At 40.3% G+C, this 19,180-nt stretch overlaps 1 protein-coding gene and 1 pseudogene across 1 annotated transcript in view; both read left to right on the top strand.

Moving 5' to 3' along the window:
- The first annotated feature begins 889 nt into the window (after window positions 1-889).
- LOC145479934 (ovomucoid-like) lies at window positions 890-8,676 on the top strand (annotated as a pseudogene).
- The window catches only part of LOC145470388 (Fanconi anemia group I protein-like), a 22,901-nt gene continuing 12,373 nt past the window's right edge, over window positions 8,653-19,180 (top strand). The window contains exons 1-10 of the mRNA XM_081454212.1: window positions 8,653-8,661; window positions 9,030-9,128; window positions 9,821-9,858; window positions 10,077-10,162; window positions 10,314-10,404; window positions 10,752-10,851; window positions 11,318-11,397; window positions 11,718-11,781; window positions 18,723-18,825; window positions 18,961-19,043. Of these exons, the coding sequence (XP_081310338.1) occupies window positions 8,653-8,661; window positions 9,030-9,128; window positions 9,821-9,858; window positions 10,077-10,162; window positions 10,314-10,404; window positions 10,752-10,851; window positions 11,318-11,397; window positions 11,718-11,781; window positions 18,723-18,825; window positions 18,961-19,043 (753 nt within the window). The remainder of the gene's footprint in view (window positions 8,662-9,029; window positions 9,129-9,820; window positions 9,859-10,076; window positions 10,163-10,313; window positions 10,405-10,751; window positions 10,852-11,317; window positions 11,398-11,717; window positions 11,782-18,722; window positions 18,826-18,960; window positions 19,044-19,180) is intronic.

The following is a 19,180-nucleotide window of genomic DNA, read 5'->3' as shown; positions in this document are numbered from 1 at the left end:
TAGGAAAGAGTTGATTGGAACTATTTTTGGATGATTTAATGATTAAGTGGATAAATACTTAAAACGTGGGCCAAGAACTATAGACGCTCTTATTGAAGTTAAGTTCACGACAAACGAGCCGATTATGTGAGAATCTATTTCCCTACCTATTTTACATGTGTACATGTGTATAGAAAAAACTTAGTAACAGTAATTAATTGCAAAAAAAAAATTATAAAAAATGATAGCGAATTTTCATCAAGGTATAAAGTGATCATTTTGTTGCAAAAAAGTATCAGGTTTTATAATGACAAAATGCTGTTTGTTGTCAATTTTTGGGCTTGTTGTGGCAAGCTCACAACATCTGCTGTAAAATATGACGAATATTGTGCAAAAAATATCAAGTACTGATAAAATATTCAAACAATGCCACAATCGGGCATCCCAAGGTGCACTTAAACAGTGAGTCTCGCTGCTACAAGCACAAAATCCTCCTCATTGCGTTAAGAACTCTGACAATTTTGCAGATCACCAGATAACTGTTAAAGTATACTGACCACTCTGTGATGCATTGGCCCATGCTACTTTTCCAGATTTAAAAAAAAAAAAAAAAAAAAAAAAAATTATAATAATTGGTGAGGAAATCTAAACCTCGGGAAAGATACATAGAGGTAAGATTTATTTTGTTCACCCAGAAGTCTTTACATGACACGAGTGCGGTGATTTTAAAGTTCCAGTTGTTTACCTGGGTTTTAACACCATTAGCTCCAGACAAATGGCTTTTTTCATGTTTCCACTGGGAGCCCAGTGCCTCTCGATTACGCGTTGATTGACATAATCCTTCCACCGCAAACATACCCCGAATACGTTTTCAAACAGGGTTTGGAAGACGAGCGCAAAGTTTGTCGATATGAGGGCTGCAGTTTTGTTTGTCATTGTATCACTGTTGTTATCAGGTAAGGGATCCTTTTCTTTCAGTCAGGAATTTCAACTAGCATTGAGTCAATTTTCGAAGAATTCGGCACTTGATATTCATCCCTCGATAAAGTGGTACTGTAACCTTGTATTAGAATGATAACAGAATAAGTCGTCTTTGATTTCGAGACAAAGCATTTTTCCACCCTGTGCCAGTCATATAATGTGGTGCAGTTTACAATGCAGTCAAGTTCATTTTAACCCTGTCACGCACGCGGGGGGAGGGAAGCCTGCAGTTTTCAGCACACTTCCAATTATTTTAAGCCTTGTTCTAGCACCTTCCTTTACACAGATTAGTGACATGTATCTCCCGATCATCTCCTGTAATTGTTTTAAAGTAGCTTTCAATTACAAGAGGGAGTTTGCAACATGTGCTAGCATTAGTGTTCTCGGGAATCGGGGCCATTTCAAGGCTCAAAGCCAATAAAAACACTCGCCATGGCTTAGATCTCTGGCGTGTACATAATTCGAAGTGCAAGCACTTATTTATTTGTTTGGAAATCGCGGCTTTTAGTGTCGAAATTTTTGAATTTGGGCGTTTATATGTATCCTTTTCTCATATCCTGTCCTCCGAACAATTTGTCATCTCTGCTAAATAAACCAGACGTGAAAATTAAGTCATTGAATGAATATTTACTAGATAGGTATCATAACTAAGGCGGTATCTGGAATTGGTTCTCAGTGAATTGGAGGGTCATATTCCAACGTGTACACTGCAAGAAACCTTCGTTGTGGCCTACCCCAGCAGACAGCTTTAACTGGAATGCCATTATTTCTTAGCGTGAAATCAACAATGGCTCTTAATGAATAATCTTCTTTTTTAATAACTAAACCAGTGATGACCAGAGATCTCCATTAAAAAAATTACAAGCATGCACTGTCCAATTACTGTAAAATGTTTGCAGTTTCAGCATTTCGATGACGTGTTGAAATACCGTGTTTTTGAGAGAAAACATGCAACATATATTTTTAGCTCACTTAAGTAATACGCATGAGAAAATTCGTGAGTACGTAAGTTTATTTGCTCTTACTTTGCATTTTTTTTGGAAGAAAAGTTGAGGTAATTATTTCATCCTTGGATGAACTTCATAATGGGCAAATTGCATGTTGGTAAAGTGTTTCTCCAGTTTCTCTCTTACTCCCAAGAGGTATTACATTAATTGGATGAAATTGCTCTGATTATCTCCATTAATACTTGTTTGAGCCTTGCGAGGGGTATAAATTTCGAGCGTGGCACTACGAAAGCAAACAATGAAAGAATGAGATAACAATGTCTGGAATTCCTACACAAAGTTTTGACTATAAATGGACAAGATGAATTTATCTTTGAATCAGCAAAATCATGTTTGAGACACCTAATGCAGAAAATGTATAGTTTTTGAGCATCAGTGGAAATGAAAATTACCCAAATTTAACTTATTACTCGAAATAAAAGGCTTCACGAAGGCAGAAGGATCATTTAAGCGAGCAGAGTTGAAGCAGCTGATGGGTCAGATGAAAGAATACATCTTGATAAGTAGCTACCCCTGGGAATAAATATATCTTAAATTTGTATTTAATTTGCATTTTAGTTTGAACCATAACTGTATTTTTTTAGGGGAATCTTGCAGTCTTTTGGCAAACCCCAAAGTAAATGATTCTTACAAACACTTTCCGATCAGTTATTCAATGTGACAGTTTTTCTTCCCTCCTACGAAATTTGTAACTGTGTTCTGCGCCGGGGGGGTGGGGTGGGGGGTACTCCCTTATATGGGCTATATAGGTACATGTATGTGTGGCCCCAAAGGGTATGGTTTTTCAGCTGTTTTGGTCATAAATAGGGTATTGATTTTAGCTGATTTTGGACATTTTGGTCATAAATAGGGTATGGTTTTTGCACTCTAGCCTTGAAATGGGTATGTTTTTAACAAGAAGCCACTTTTTCATCATTATCGAAAAGAAAATCAATAAAAGCCCTTCACAAATTATGTTTACGGTAATTTAACATTGGTCTGAACTAAGGAACTAATTTTAATGCAGGTCTGAAACAGGGTATTGATTTTAGGGTCAGGTCATAATTAGGGTTGCGAATTTTTGGTTAGGTCATAAATAGGATAGGGAATATCGCAGATTTTGGTCATAAATAGGGTCAGGGTTTTGGGAGGCACGCCACACACCCCACCCAATTTTTCTGGGAGTACCCCCAAACCCCCCCCCCCCCCCCCAGGTGTTCTGTGTTGCCAGCACTCACCCCTGCGAAATAAATTCCCAGTAGTCTGGGAATTCCTAGGAATTCCTAGGAATTCTTAGGAATTCCAAGTTATTCCAAGACATGCAAATTATACTTTATCCAAGACCTTGGAATTTCTGGGAATATTTGGGAATAGAGGAAGTATGACTGGGAATTATTGGGAATTCCTAGGAATTCCAAGTTATTCCAAGCCATGCAAATTATGCTTAATCCAAGACCTTGGAATTTCTGGGAATATTTGGGAATAGTGAAAAGTATGACTGGGAATTTTTGGGAACAGCTAAAACACATGAAATATTGTGTTTGAAATTTCTATAAATTTCCCAAAATGTCAAAATTAAAGATGAACTCAGTGCATGAATCAGTTTCTGTGAATTAGTAAAAATCAACAGGATCGTTTCCCTGGAGTTCCATACCTTTTTATTGTTGTCAAGCTCCAAGGTAATTATTTCCAAACAAATGTTACTATATTAATTCCAGTTTAAGTCTGACAACTCAACATAAAACTATAGCACTCATAACATTGCTTTTTAGATCCAACCTGATTTGTTAGTGTATATGTGCCCGTATAGACCCTTAAATCAAACACCCAGAGTTTAACTGATAGAAAAATGGATGCTCTCAGATCTGATAAATAGATTAGGCAAAAAATTCCTGTCAGCATAAATGTATATATATTATTTACAATTTCAATAAAACCAAAAGTAGATATATGCATGTATATATTTAATATAATTGTAGATTCACACACATACCCATCACAGCCCACTGTTGAACAATTTTTGACTTGATCCGTTATGACTTTAGGAAAAAGAGGAAGACATCTCTCACAGATGTCAGAAATGAAAAGGTCACAGTTTCCACACACTTGCTGTAAATTTGCAAAACTGTACTGTGACATTCTCTGGACAAATTACCCATAGTTTCATTAAAACAAGGATATCTTTAGCAGCCTCTCATTGTCATACAATGTCTTGAAATTAAGGCCAGAATAGCCATACAGGCATATTCTTTGGCAGAAAATGTTCTTTTCTTGTGAACAATTAGTTTCACTTTCATCAGGGGAGTCCAGTGAATGGCCGTCAGTGTCAGAGTTCTCAATTTCTTCAGAGGAGTCAGAACTAGAAACTTCAACATCATTATCTGAATCACTGTCTGTGGACAAATCTGAGTTGTTGTGTGTATTACATCAATTGGTATTTCTGTGGTCTTTTCAGGTACAGTGTATAGGCAACTCAATTTCATCAAATGCTTCTGTGAAGCTTCAATTCTTGCATAAAGGTTGACTCCATAGTCCATCAAAGTCATCCACAACATTTCTGTCAACAGCCATCTCACTCAGGCGAGCCGAAAACTCTGAGGTGTTCTGTTCATGGTGCTGGAAATGATCTCCAGGAAAAAGTGATGCAAGAGAGGGAGATGACATCAACTAGCCTGGGAGCTAGACTGCTTTAAGCAATTTATGTGGTCAAATCTTGTAGATTTTGGTATGGGTATAGTGGGATCATCAATATGTTTCTTGTATTTCCTTGTCCTCGCGGTGACTTTAATTCATGACACAACAAAATCAAAAGAATAAAAAAGATTATGAGTCAGTGGGAAACAAATAAATAACTGACATAAATAAATGACAAATAAAAAAAACCTACATCTTGATGTATTGAAAAGACTATAGATCTCATATAATGTTAATCCTTATAAATAATTCAAAGGAAAAAATGATAAGCATTGCAAATTTCTACTTGCTGCATCGTGCTGACTGGGTGTTGAAACACGTGGGCTCTCAAAATAGATTTGGTGGACTTACAACAAGCTTAAGCTTATTTTGCAGAATTTATCTCGTTTTCTCAGGTCGATCTGAAACCTTTTAGGTGAATTTCGGCTTTTGGGGTTTTTAAAGAGCACACAATGCATTGCTTAGTTTGATTTATTTAGAATTATAGCTTATCATAACAGAAAATCCCTATAAAATTGGATTCCTTACCTTTGCAGTGAACTTGATTTAAGTGCCTCACGATCCTTTGTTATCTTGACAACCGTCGGGAACAGATCAACTAGTTAAAGTACGTTCCAGTTTCCTCGATTTCTTCGTAAAAAGTTTGTGTAGTTTTTTCCTTTTGAAGCAAGACCCATCTTTCAAAAGACCACCAACACAGCGTGGAAAGGGAAGCAGAGTTACTGTGGAAAGCGACTGGTCTGGCAACCTTGTTGCCAGTCTCTCTCTCCTTCTTCTCCAGTTTCCATTCTCTCCTCAATTGATCAACTGAACCAATCACAGCACGCGAATTTTCACGTGACTATTCTCGTGACTGAGCGTGACAAAGATCGCGTTAGTCATTCTCTTTTGGCGCCCATCTTTGAATTTAGCGTTAACGGTTGATCGCTCGTGCGTATTAGTAGATTTCACGTCCAAAATTATATCAAAATGGTTTTTTCTGCGGTCCTGTGACTAGAAGAAAACAGCGTGAGTGTCATTAATGAGAAACATGTTATTCTTGGCGAAGATCTGGAGCTAAAAGAAAGTCTTACTGTAGATGTTTCAACAGGGAAAAATTCAAAGGGCAGATTAGCTGTATACAAAATTATTTGGTGAGTAATCAAATTCAAGTAACCCTATATTATACAAAGTAACTTCTTTTATTTAGACAAAAGCTTTTGAATGAACTTTGTCATCACGAATCATACACGAGTGGGTCACTCAGTCATGGCATGAAATGAATTCTGGCTAAAGCAAGGTTGAAACAATTTAGGTTGCCCAGAGGGCATGCCTAAACAATTTGATTTGCGAATAACAAGTCGTTTCTCTCGCCACACTTGTTCAAACGAAACAAATATAGCAGTTCTCGCTGATCCCAGTCAAAGTTCTTGACAAAAACTCCAACGAGGCAGCCACAGTCTGCATGAGTTTGATATGTCTCCTCTGTGTTTCAGCCTGACTGTATGGCAATCCATGTTGATCTTCAATTTTGTCCATCCGTATATTCTTTTGCGTTTACTCTATTATTTCAATGTTCCTTTAATGTTTCAAGTGTCTTTTTTAATATTTCTAATGTCTAAATTTGGCTAAAAACCGTGATATATATCCTCCAATTCGAGAGTTGTTGATACACTTATAGAAGAAGGAAAACCTTGATTTAGTCTACTGTAAGCTCAAGATTTATGTAACATATTTATCAATAGTATACAAGCACCTTCACAATTATCAAGTCTTCTCTTTTAACATTTCAACCAGCTTACAGTCAGGCCTTAATTAGCTGCATGTATTAAACTGTGAGCACATAAATATTTGGATCTTAGTCTTACCGTGCCTCATATATATCGCAGTGTAATGTATTTTTTTAAATTTTGTTTTAGGTGTCATACAACAAAGATGAAGATGATGAGGCTAGCTGCAGAATCAACAGAAATAACTGAACAGCAGCTAAGTTTGCCTAAACTCAGCCTTTTTTTAATTTTAAGGAATGTCTCAGTTTTGTTCTTGTCATTGATTCCTTACAATCATGAAAATCCAGATATGTTCCACACAATAACAATAATTTAAGGTAAAATCTTGTTTATGGAAAATTGTTGGATTTGTAAACTAAAAAAGTAAATTATCTGAAAAAGTTCTCTTTTTATCAAACATGTAAAAGTTTGACCTTCATATCTGTTTTCAGTTTTACTTTTGATTCTTGATGTAATGAAAAAGAAACAGGATGATTATTCTTATGTTTAAATTCATGAGAGCCAATGTAATAAACCATTCATTTAAAACCTGTTTGATGTGATATCAGTGACTTTATTTGTTATTTTAATGCTAGGCATTTATCATCAAAATTTTGTCTGGCCTACAAATGATACAAAATTCCCAGTTTTTCTCAGATTTTCCAAAAAATTCCAACCTATTCTCAAAAAATCCTACAAATTCCAAGTTATTCTCAGAAATTCCTAGGAATTTTTGGGAATTTTAAGGAATTTTCAGGGTGAGTATATTTCAGTTGGAATTCCTAGGAATTCCTAGGAATTCCAAGTCAGCTCTATGTAAACTTGGAATTCCGAGTCCGAATTACCGTGAAAATTCACACCTTAGATTCCTAGGAATTCCTAGGAATTTTTTCCTAGGAATTCTTAGGAAATTCCTAGGAATTCCTAGGAATTCTTAAAGTCATCTCACAAGGGCAGGACTTACTTACTAAGACTGAATTAAGACTGACTTAAGACACTACAACTTTTAGTCCTGTTAAACTGGTTTCCTGGATTACCAGTTCTGTGGGATAGTGCAGTTGGATGACAATGAATACTTGATGAACAAACATCTATTTTAAAGCTAGGACAAAATCCAAGACAAAAGAGAATTATTTTCCCTCAGAGGCTGTATTATCTTTATGCCACTATTTTCCTTTTCACAGGTTTGGTTTCGTCCGGGATTAAAGCTTAAAAAAAGAATCTTTTTTTGTCCTGCAGTTATTGAAGCTAAGAATGGAAGAAAGAAAAATAAAGGAAAAGATGGCAACAGACCATGTAACAAGAAACTAAACCCAGTTTGTGCAAGTGATGGAAAAACCTACAGCAACTTATGTCTCTTCAACAATGCTAAGTGTAAAGCAAATAAAACTGGTGGTATTCTGAGAATAAAAGCTCAAGGACCTTGTCAGAACAAGACAGCAAAAGGCATCAAGGAAAGAGCAAAGTGTTCCACAGGATTAGCAGATTGTGTTCAAATTGGGAACTCCACAAAACACTCCGTGTGTGGGAGCGACAATAAAACATACCAGTCGTTTTGCTTCTTTCGCATTGCAAGGTGTCAGGCCAAGCAAAAGAACAACAATTTGACTACACTTTACAAGGGAGAGTGCAGACATCCGAAGATGAAGAAAGCAAAAAATTGCCCACTTGCAAGACAGTGCGACAGTGACAATATGTGGGAGTGACAAGAAGACCTACAGAAACACCTGTGTTTTCGTCATTGCAAAGTGTCAAGCTAAGAGACAAAACAAAAAATTGACACTCAAGAAGAAAGGTAAGTTATACAATGCACAGTATCTATAATTTTAGCGAGAAATATTTTCTTTGGTTGACATACATGTAATCTTGTTGAAGTTCTAATTCTATTTGTTACAAAGATGAATGAAACTTGTTTTATCTAAAATATGCAAAAATGTTTTGACTAACCGAGAATCAGTACTAAAGTCAACCAATAGCACACACAAGTTTATCTCGAATTAAAACGGTGAATTTAACTGATAACTTTTGAGAAAATACCGACTACATACAGAGGTCAGAATTTTTAAAAGGTTATTAAATGCTTCTTCAAAATTTCTTCACTTGATTAAGACCACTTTTGTCATACAGTTTATCAAAAAAGTGATGAGGTTAAAATGCGTGCAAAAGCAAACACACACACTCAGCCACAATGTCGTATGGCTTTATAAACATGACCCAATTCAGGCAAGGGTTTTTTTCAGTTCAGTTGGTTTACTGCTCATTTTATGCAGAATGTAAGATGATGTAAAATGAAAACCATTCGTGTCGAATTTCAGAAACGAGACACTGAATTCTCCAATCATATACGATCAATATCCAAAACCTGTTTACTCAACTCTAAAACCAATTCAATAAAAATTGCACAAGCAGTATAGGTGGATTTATTTAATGCAGCATGTCTGGCTTAAGGCATTGATTATGAGCCACCAAAGAAATAGAAGGCAAATAAAGTGTTGTTTGTTTTGCCTATCACACCGGTGTATAACCATGTCAAATATGTAATTTGAATAGTTATTTAATGATATGATTAGCTTGTTTTTTTCAAATGCTGAATATTATTATGTATTAATTTTAGCGTAGTGCTTTGTTGAGGTAATTTGAGCCTTCACTGTTCCAGGATAAGTCTGCAGATTTTTCTCTGGCCTGTAGTGTTGGTATCAAGAATAATATTCTGGCTCTCCTTGTTCTAGGAGTTTATGAGGTGTGTACTCAATTCACAGCTTTAAAAGTATTCAGTGTTTCTTATTGGTCAGGAAGTGATTGCATGTATTATGCCATGCTAATATTTGATAGTTTTCTTGTAGTATGTAAGGGATGGTGTTAATTCTGGGAATATGGGAGTAAAGAGTGGAATTTCATCAGGAGGTTGAAAAAGAAAACGCTGGTAGTAAAATTTCCAAACTGGCCAGTAATTTACAACATTTACAAAACTTACAACAGTAAAATATTTTAGGGGTTTCATTAATTGTTTTGAGTTTTACCAAGTCATTACTACCATCTTGTTCTACAGAAAAATGGATCAAAATGTTTCTATTTCCTGTAGAATATAACTTAATAAATTATTACTGGCATGTGTTTAAGGCACTGCCAGCAAATTAATATTTTCCTTCAGTGAGAGTTTGTTCTGAATAGGTAACTATGTATTTGGAAAGAAGTCTATCAATGCTAGAGAAGACGACTTTTAATCAATAACTTTTTTTATTAACAGTCACTTTTTAATTGCTACTACTTACAATGACACAGTGTTTTTTGTTGTTTTCTGTCAAGAATGTTTTGACTGCTTTTGCTGTTCATTTAAACACAGGATATACATTAAACAAGAATTTGCGTTGTCTTAAAACTGTAAAATAAACATATAAATATTACCTAATTGAAAAGATATTTCATGTGTAGGTTTTGCTGGAGTACAGCTTTTCAGAAGGAGAATTAAGGTTAGAAAGAATTCCTTTTGATTTCTGTTTTCAGTGAAATCAGTTTTTATCTGTGTGTTCTTGGTAACAGCTTCAGATATTAAAATGTTTCACTTCTTCTAAATAGTTACTTATGCTGTGTTTTGCTTTGCTGTTCCTCAAACTCACTTGTAATAGGAAAATAACACTAAATACATGTATATTTTTGATGTTCTTAGTTTTTGTTTGTTTGCTCCTAGTGCTGAATCAGTTGAAGAGATTCTGCAATTATTTGGAAATTATCACCAACTCTCAGAGATATTGAAGGAAAAGGCAAACACTACTGGTATGATTCTACTCCATTTTCACAAACGGAATACTTTTTTGTACCACAGTAAAAATATGTTTATTCTTCGGCAGTGCATTACATGTACATGCATAACTCATGACAGTTTTTGAGTGTCAAAGGAATTATAATTGGTTTTTTTCCATTGTAGGGAAGAAAGGGCGCTCTACAGCTGGGAAACAAGGAGCTAAGAGCATGCTGTCACTTGAATGTTCTGCATCATTGTTAAGAGCATTGTTCAGGTAATGTTTTTGCTTAAATGTTTCTTTAGGTTATGTATGTAAAATTGGCATGGTGGAATGTATCAATCACTCATAGTGATAAAGAAAATGCTGTAAAAGCAGGAATGTGTTGAAAGTATACACGATGTTTCTGGTGAAACTTTGTTTTTCATAGGACACAACAAATCATACATTCCAGTGCTATGGCCTTAAATGATCGTACCTCATTTGCTGGGTAGTACCAAGATACTGAAATGACATTTTGTCAAATAATAGTTTATGATGGTCAAAGTGGAACAAGGTTCACGTTAAATTGCCAAGTTAAAGCAACACTCTCTTTGTTATGTGCTATTTCAATTCCTTTTTAGTGACACAGCTCCAAGTCACCAGCAAAGTCTAACTGCATTGAGAGGTTCAAGAGATTTAGTCAAGTATGCTTTAAATTCAGCTCTTCAAAAACTCAAGGAGGTATAAGGGCACTAATTTTCTGTACTATTTTCATTGTTAGTAATACTTGAATATATATTTACACCTTACATGATCCAAATTGTTTATTACTTTAGACAAACAAAGCCTAGAATATAATTGAGAGCTATTGGGTAAGCCAAACATTGAGCCTGTAGTTGAAAATAATTCCACAGATTTTGGATTATGTGGGAAAGTTGGTCAGTGCAATCTGAGATATATGAGTCATACATGTATCTAAAGGGCCCATGTTTGATTGTATTTTAAGGGAATAGTTCTTCTTACACTCATTCTTAAGAACTCACAAGTGCATATATGACTCTATACTCTAGCTTTATGGGGTGAATATGAACTTGAACGGACAATCATAGTGTGCACAATTCCTTGAACATTTTGTGACACATAATAATAACCAGTGAAGCGTTAATAATTCTTTTATTCCTGATTTGAATAAGTATTGGTTTCCTAGATCCATGACAATGCAATTTGTTCAGGACCTGGTGGCTCTACTAAAGAGAATGTTTACAAACATTGTTGTACTATTGGAAGGTAATTAATGCTTTTGATCTTTATAGTTGTGTCAAGGGTGCTACCATAAACCCTGCTATTACTGAGGGTGATTGACATTTCATGTCACTTTTCCTTGCAACACTGATATAAATATCCATGCTGTTGATGACATGAACCTCTGCGTGCTCAGTTTGGCACTGTGTAAAGCAAATTTCTATACACATTCTCTTGAATTTGCAACTCTCATACAGCAGGAGTCTGACCCTTATGAATGCCACTTACCTTAATTTCGGCATGTTGAACTTTCATCATGCTGTGGTTGGGGTTCAGCATTTGATGTTGCATTGATTTATTTGTAGAGTGCTGTGGAAGCATTTGAGTGGGGAGAGTTGTTTACAGGAAGAGCAAGACAAGAAAGAAAAGGTACCACGAACAGAAAAAGCTTAGGAGAATAAATGTGAAGCATTTCCCCCTATTTTTAAGGACGTTAGCGTTGTTGAGATTTTCTCTGTTTCAAATTAATTTTTGTATCTTACATGTACATATCATAATGAGCAGACAAATATTGTTTTCTTTGCCTAGTCAATCTCTATTCTCTTATATTAAATGCCTTGGAAAATTGCCTGTACTAACAGCAGAACTTCTAACCTCTTTTTAGTTGACCTAATCTTCTTGTGACTGAAGAGAATTTACGTTCAGACAATCAAAGCACTACATGTACATGTGATTTTCCTTGCTGTCTTGTGTAAGAGAACTTAGAAAACCTTTTCTCTGTGCTTGCATCGAGTTGCTCTAACAAAAGTTTGGGAGAACTCTAACACTCTCCTTCAGCAAATGATCCTACAGAATTTCTATTTCTCCCAAACTTTCACTTGTGTTTCTACAGTTCAGTAAAAACATAAACCAGGGCGATCTTTGGAAAAATGCTATTAACTGTTGGAAGGGGGAGGGGCTTGGCATATTAGTAGAGTGATCGTAAGAGTGCTAGGTCTGCTAACTTTTGGTGTGCTTTGTAACCTTGTTGGGAGCTTTGAAACTTCTTACACGTCTCTACATGTAAATCAGAGTAATTCCCTGCAGTTAAATGCAGTGATATCCCATTGAACCTGACAAACTTCTTTTATGCATTTGTGACCTTCAAAACGGTCAATTATTGCAAAAAATGGACATCACTTTCTGTCTTCATGGCCTTGAAGTTTGAAGAGAAAATGTGTAGGACCTATATAAGAACACAATATAACACGAGCAGTAGTAAATCAAGTTAACGCCCAAGTCGCTAGTGGAGGGAAGGTGCCTACGAAGCCCGGGGGCTGCAACCGCAGTCACATCCCCAAGGCGCTAGAACACCCGACTGGCCTGCCCAACCCGCAACCAAGCCACGAGCCCCCCGCGCCAAGCCCCCTACAGGCACCCGTCACACTCAAGCCAGACGGCATTGGTGGAAAAATAAATGAATAAATAAATAAATAAGTAAATAAATAAATAAATAAATAAATAAAATAAAATGCTGAAAAGAAAGGGGGGGGATAGGGAGGGAACGCCGAGAACCGCTAAACTATAATTCAATCCACAACGCCACACTAACAGAGCGATGAACACACTGCGAGCACATGGGGCAACAACACATGTACTAACCAAATATACCGCTGGACAATGTCAGCCCCAGGGCTCTCACGACCATATGACTGTTGCAAACGCTACAGAAACGCACCAAACGCTAAACAAACGCTAACAGATGGCCAAGGCACTAACAAACGCCTACAAAAAAACGCTACTGACCAGACAGGCTCCTGGTCATAAACTATGTAAAATTTCATTGAACTATATCAAACACCACAAAACGCACCAAACGCTAACCAAACGCTCACAGACGGCCAAGACACTGACAACCGCCTACAAAAACGCTACTGACCAGACTAGCTCCTAGTCGTTAACTATGTTAAATTCCATTTAACTATATTTAACGCCCAAGTCGCTAGTGGAGGGAAGGTGCCTACGAAGCCCGGGGGCTGCAACCGCAGTCACATCCCCAAGGCGCTAGAACACCCGACTGGCCTGCCCAACCCGCAACCAAGCCACGAGCCCCCCGCGCCATGCCGAAGGGATCTCCGGGATGGAACAACCCGGAGTAAGGGGGCTCGGGGTACCAAGGCCACAGCCCCCGACAACCCCAGCCTGAGGCACCCACCCCCACTGGTACACAGAGTAATCCGCTACCTGTTAAGCCACCAACTGGTAGGATACGCGGACAATGGAACTAACTGGAGTTCGGATATAGATCTGGTAGGCATCGCTAGACCACCGCCCTAAGGTCTTGATAAGGTGATCTGGAACTCCCCGCGCCGCTGCAGTTGTCGCTGCCCCAATACGGAAGCTATGACCAGAGTATGAGCCAGAGTACCCTGCCTCATTTAGGATGGACTGCACAGAGGATGATAACTGCTGCTGCGTAAGAGGACGACCATCGCTAAATATAAACAGTGACCCTGGAGCGGACCCACGCAGAGACAAGTAATTGCCCAAAGCTGTTATGGGGCACACAGAGCCCAAGCCACGCCCTAAGTAGATATCACAACCCATGCGGAAGGGGTCTGTCTTGGAGCACTTGATACGGACTTTAAAACACGAGGGGTTCACCAAGGAGTCTGCTTGCAGGTCGCTAACGGTCATATGGGTGTTAGGATCAAACACAGAGTTGACTGTGAACTCCCCGGCACGCAAAAAACCAAAAAATCCCAAGCAGCACGCAGCCCACAACATCACATGGTCTCTAGTAGACAGGTCCAAAGAGCGCTGAATGACCTTCAGATGATCTACTGTGATAGGTAGGCGCCTAGGTGAAGCTGGACCCTGAACCCGCTTAATGCCCCTAAGTAAACGCTGCAAACGAAGGCAGTTGACTAAAGGATCTGGAAGGCCATGGTCAACATGAAGGGAGCGTACTGCTGAAAGATAGACCTTGATGGAGGAATGGTTCAGGTTATCTGCCAATAAAGAAGCAAAGCGCATGAGAGTCTCCTCATTGGCCGGGGGAATGTAGCCATCCTGGTTTGCACGACCATCCTGGCGGCAAAAGTCTATAAATCGACGTTGGGCAGATCGGTACACTCGTCGGGTGGATGGTGCAAGACCTTGGGTAAGTAGGAACTGACACTTCTGAGTCAAGGCATCTGAAGCGCTGCCAAAAGGGAAGCAGGAATCTGGGATGGGGTCGGGTCGGCATGTGGCTCCAGGCGTCTGAACCGCTGAAATTGGAATCGAGAGAGTGCATCAGCAACTGGATTAGCTTTACCTTGAACTGATGAAGCTGTAAACGAAAAGGAATGACGGATGGCCAGCATAGTCAAATAACGCAGCAACACCATTAGGCTTTTGTCCCGCGAGGTGCCAGACTTAAGTACAGCCACCACGGACTCATTGTCACATAAGAACTCGACCCGCCGAGATACCCACTGAGGGCCCCACAGATAGGCTGCTACCACAATTGGGAAGAGCTCCTTATATGCTATAGATAATGAACTTTGTGCAACTGACCAGGCACCAGAAAACCAGTGGGATTTAAAAATAGCTCCGTATCCCAAAGAGCCAGCTGCATCCGACGAGACCTGGAAGTCCGGGAGAGGGGCCCATGTGGGCATACAGAAAAAACTGAGGCCATCCCAAGTTTGGAACAGCTCCCGCCACCATGTTAAATCCCGTCGGAATTCCTGGTTAAGCCTAATGGGGTGATCATCGCGGCGAAAGGCACAAAGCAAGTTGATCATCCGGCGAAGGAATGTCCTACCCTGTGGGGCAACCTTGCAGGCGTGATGGAGGTGGCCAATCAGTGATTCCAGCTCACGACGCTTACAAAAACGTTTTGCAGCCCACACATCTAACAGTGTAACGATTCTAACTCTCTTGTCAGCCGGGAGGCGCGCCTGAAGTTTTTCAGAGTCAAGTTCAATCCCAAGGATTGTAAGACGAGTCGCAGGACCCTCCAGCTTATCTGGATGAAGTGGCAGACCAAGTTTTTTACACAGTTGAACACAGGTTTGAAGGTTGTTGTGGCAGACAGGGGAAGCCGGTGGGCCCAAGGTGAGGAAATCGTCCAAGTAATGACGGAGAAATGTGACATCATAATTTTGAACCAGAATCCATTCAACCAAGTCTGCAATGGCAGTAAAAATGAATGGTGCAGAACGCAGCCCAAATGGGAGCACCATATCCACAAAATATTGCCCACGCCACTTCATGCCAAGAAGGGGGCGATCATCCGGGTGGATTGCCACATTCCGATATGCACTGGCCACGTCGAACTTGGCCATTAGTGTTCCTCGGCCCAGAGTCATTATGCCATCAATGAAGGCATCCACTGAAACGTACTGAACTGTAAACGGGGGCTTAGGGATGCCGTCATTTACGCTTTTCCCCTCAGGTGAGGAGAGGTCCAAAATGAGACGCCACTTCCCAGGCTGATTATTTTTGGGGATCACCCCAAAACGACTTATGTGCAAAGATGGAAGTGGTGGCACTGGAAAAGGACCTGCCACCCTGCCGGAAGAGACTTCATTTTGTAAGTAGGAGTCAATCACTGCTGGGTGTTCAGAAGAGCTACGCATGTTCGAAGATGCAGATTTGAGTGACACCAAGGAGGGGTCAAATCCTATCCGAAATCCATCCTGTATGCCAGAAATCACATAAGCTACAGCTGATTCGTTGGGATGATGGCGTAACTCCGCTTGAAATTGATCCAGCTGTAATGGTGAGACCTTAGAAACCGGATATAACGGAGCAAAAGAGACAGCTGTAATGCAGGGCGTAGCTGGAACTGAAACTGGAACTGAAGCTGGAACTGAAACTGGAACGGAAACTGGAACGGGACAAAACAAATTTGCCAGCTGAGGCAGTCCAGTCTGCTGGCTAGGCAACACAATCAGATTATTAAAACTATGTACAGACACAACATTGGGCGTACCTTGCCCGTCAGTATTGTCCCCTTCCTCCCCCCGGGGAGGGGGAGCGGGAACGAAGTCCAGCTGAGCGGGGAAAGGGGCAGTTAGCCTTGGTATGCTCTCCCTCGCAGTTGCTGCAGTTGTGGCGGAACCTGCACCTCCCAAATGGCCACCGGCATAGCCCTTCATTCCAGGAATGGCAGAATGGTGTACGTAAGCGGGGCTCTGGGTTGCCTGAGGAAGACTGAGGAAACCCAGAAGGGGAGGATGGCTTTGGTTGCAGTGAGGACGATGTTGGCAAACGCAAATGAAAATTATATAGATCCAAATTCATTTTGGACCAATCACTAAGGCCCGAGGCAGCGGCATCCCTTCTGAAGGCCAGATCGTATTCAAGCCAAGCCAGACCTGGATACTGACGGGCTGTTTGAATAATGAGGAGCTTGTACTTCGTCAGGTCCAACCAGCGCAGGGGATAAGATGCACACAGGACCAGCTGGAAAATTGTGAAGGCCTCAGTCCAGGTAAGAATATCCTTAATTTCAACTTGCCTGCGTTTGGCGTTGGACACGAGGAGTTTACCCTCTAGGAAGGTCTGTGGTTCCTGTTCCACAGCGCGAAGATTTACCGTAAGCAGATCCGCCAACTCCACGAACTGGCCCTCTACGATCTTCTTGGCCAATTTTGCCGGGATTGGTGCATGACCTGGACCGACAATAAAAGCCTTCTCAGACTTGGTCACTGATGCAGAATTACCGAGGCTTGGCAGGCTACTGGCTACACTGGAACTAGCGAACGGAGAGGTGATGGGGGCCACAAAGCGGGCCGAGCTCGAGTCAGTGATGGCCGACACGGGAGAAAAAGTAGGAACAAAAGCAGGCAAAGTAAACATACCTGACGACGCCCCAGAAGCCACAGATGAAACGTTGGCATCACAAGAAACAGCAGTCGATTCGGAGGAGCTAGATGGAGCAACGCCAACAGAAGTGCCAGGGACGGAGGAATTTAATGGCGAGGGGGCGTTCCCTTGAATTGCAGAAATGATGGTAGGAAGGGAGCTTCCAAGTGCGCGAACAACAGCCTCCGCGATCGAATCGACGGCCAAAGGCGCCACAGGGCCAGAGGGAGCCGTTGAAACCACTGTCGGCGCGGAAGACAGCAGAGGTAAGTCCTCCGAACGAAGTCCGGCAGACAAGCTATTGTTGGTTGAACGAGGTGGGTTCGGCATGATGTACAAACCAGCGACGAGCGAGTTAAAGACGAACCAAAAACGCGAGAGCGGGCGAAGAAGCCCCGGTGGATGAATGACGAAATTTCTTTTTATCCCCAACTGGTAACCGCTACACTAAGCCCGCCAAAACTCCAAGCTATCGGAGCGGCGAGCACACTAACGGTCCAGGTACGAGAGAACGACGAGCGAGTTAAAGACGAACCACGACAGTTAAAGACGAAACACGACAGCGGGCGAGGATACCACGGTTGGCGAATGACGAAATTCTTCCCAACTGGGAAACGCTATACTAGGCCAGCCAAAAGCCAGGCTATCTGAACGGCGAGCACACTATCGGACCAGGTACGGGAGAAGTGAAGACGAACCACAACACGGCGGTGGAGACAGGACGAAACAAAAACGCCACGGTCGAAGATCGAAGAACTTCTATTTTAACCGGGACAGCGACCGAGATAGCTATCGAAGCAATAGGGAGAACGCCGAGAACCGCTAAACTATAATTCAATCCACAACGCCACACTAACAGAGCGATGAACACACTGCGAGCACATGGGGCGACAACACATGTACTAACCAAATATACCGCTGGACAATGTCAGCCCCAGGGCTCTCACGACCATATGACTGTTGCAAACGCTACAGAAACGCACCAAACGCTAAACAAACGCTAACAGATGGCCAAGGCACTAACAAACGCCTACAAAAAAACGCTACTGACCAGACAGGCTCCTGGTCATAAACTATGTAAAATTTCATTGAACTATATCAAACACCACAAAACGCACCAAACGCTAACCAAACGCTCACAGACGGCCAAGACACTGACAACCGCCTACAAAAACGCTACTGACCAGACTAGCTCCTAGTCGTTAACTATGTTAAATTCCATTTAACTATATTTATGAGCCAACAGTTATCCAATCGTCTATTCATATGCAACACACAGTTTTCACTGAGTATCTTAACTTTTAGCTTTAAACTTGAGCATTCCAGCAATTTGACATGTTAAGTGACATTGGCACGAACAAAGGCAGAAACTGCATGTGCACATAATGCATTTAATCACTATGGAACAACAATAACCATTCGTGCGATTTTAAAATCTTTAAAGTTGGACCCAAACCCATCTTGAACTTCTGAATTGATGAAGCTAATGGTAATAATAATTATTACCAATTATAACATTTATTGTTATTCAGGGTAAGAAAGTCAACAGTTTGTGTTTAGAGGGATTTTGCTTGGTAGTTAACATCATGTGCTGCCGGTTTGCCCAGAAGTTGCCTCACTTCATGAATGTCATAGGTGAGTAGGAAAGCTGTTAATGCCTTCATCCTACTGTAGTGTTCACTGCTTTGTTTTGTGGGTGTCAATCACTTACATCTTTAAGCACTTCTGAGGTTAGGTTTCTCTTTGACTATCACTGTTTACATTTTCTAGACTCAGGTCAGGATGGCGACGGAGGTGCGACAAATGATGCAAGTAACCAAGAAGCCGTTTATTCACAAATACAAAAATTCCAGGTTGGTACCATAAGGATATGAAATATAATGCTGTGGGAATTATATTTCTTGTCTTTTATTTGAGTGATTGAAATATCTCTCTAGTTTAAAAATGTTTAACTCATAAGAGTTGCCGTATGGTGCGTTGTGAACTTAAT

Source organism: Orbicella franksi, chromosome 2, assembly GCF_964199315.1.
Source record: "Orbicella franksi chromosome 2, jaOrbFran1.1, whole genome shotgun sequence".
Lineage (NCBI taxonomy): Eukaryota > Metazoa > Cnidaria > Anthozoa > Scleractinia > Merulinidae > Orbicella > Orbicella franksi.
Note: the sequence above shows the minus strand (reverse complement) of the source record. Positions and strands in the feature narration are given on the sequence as shown.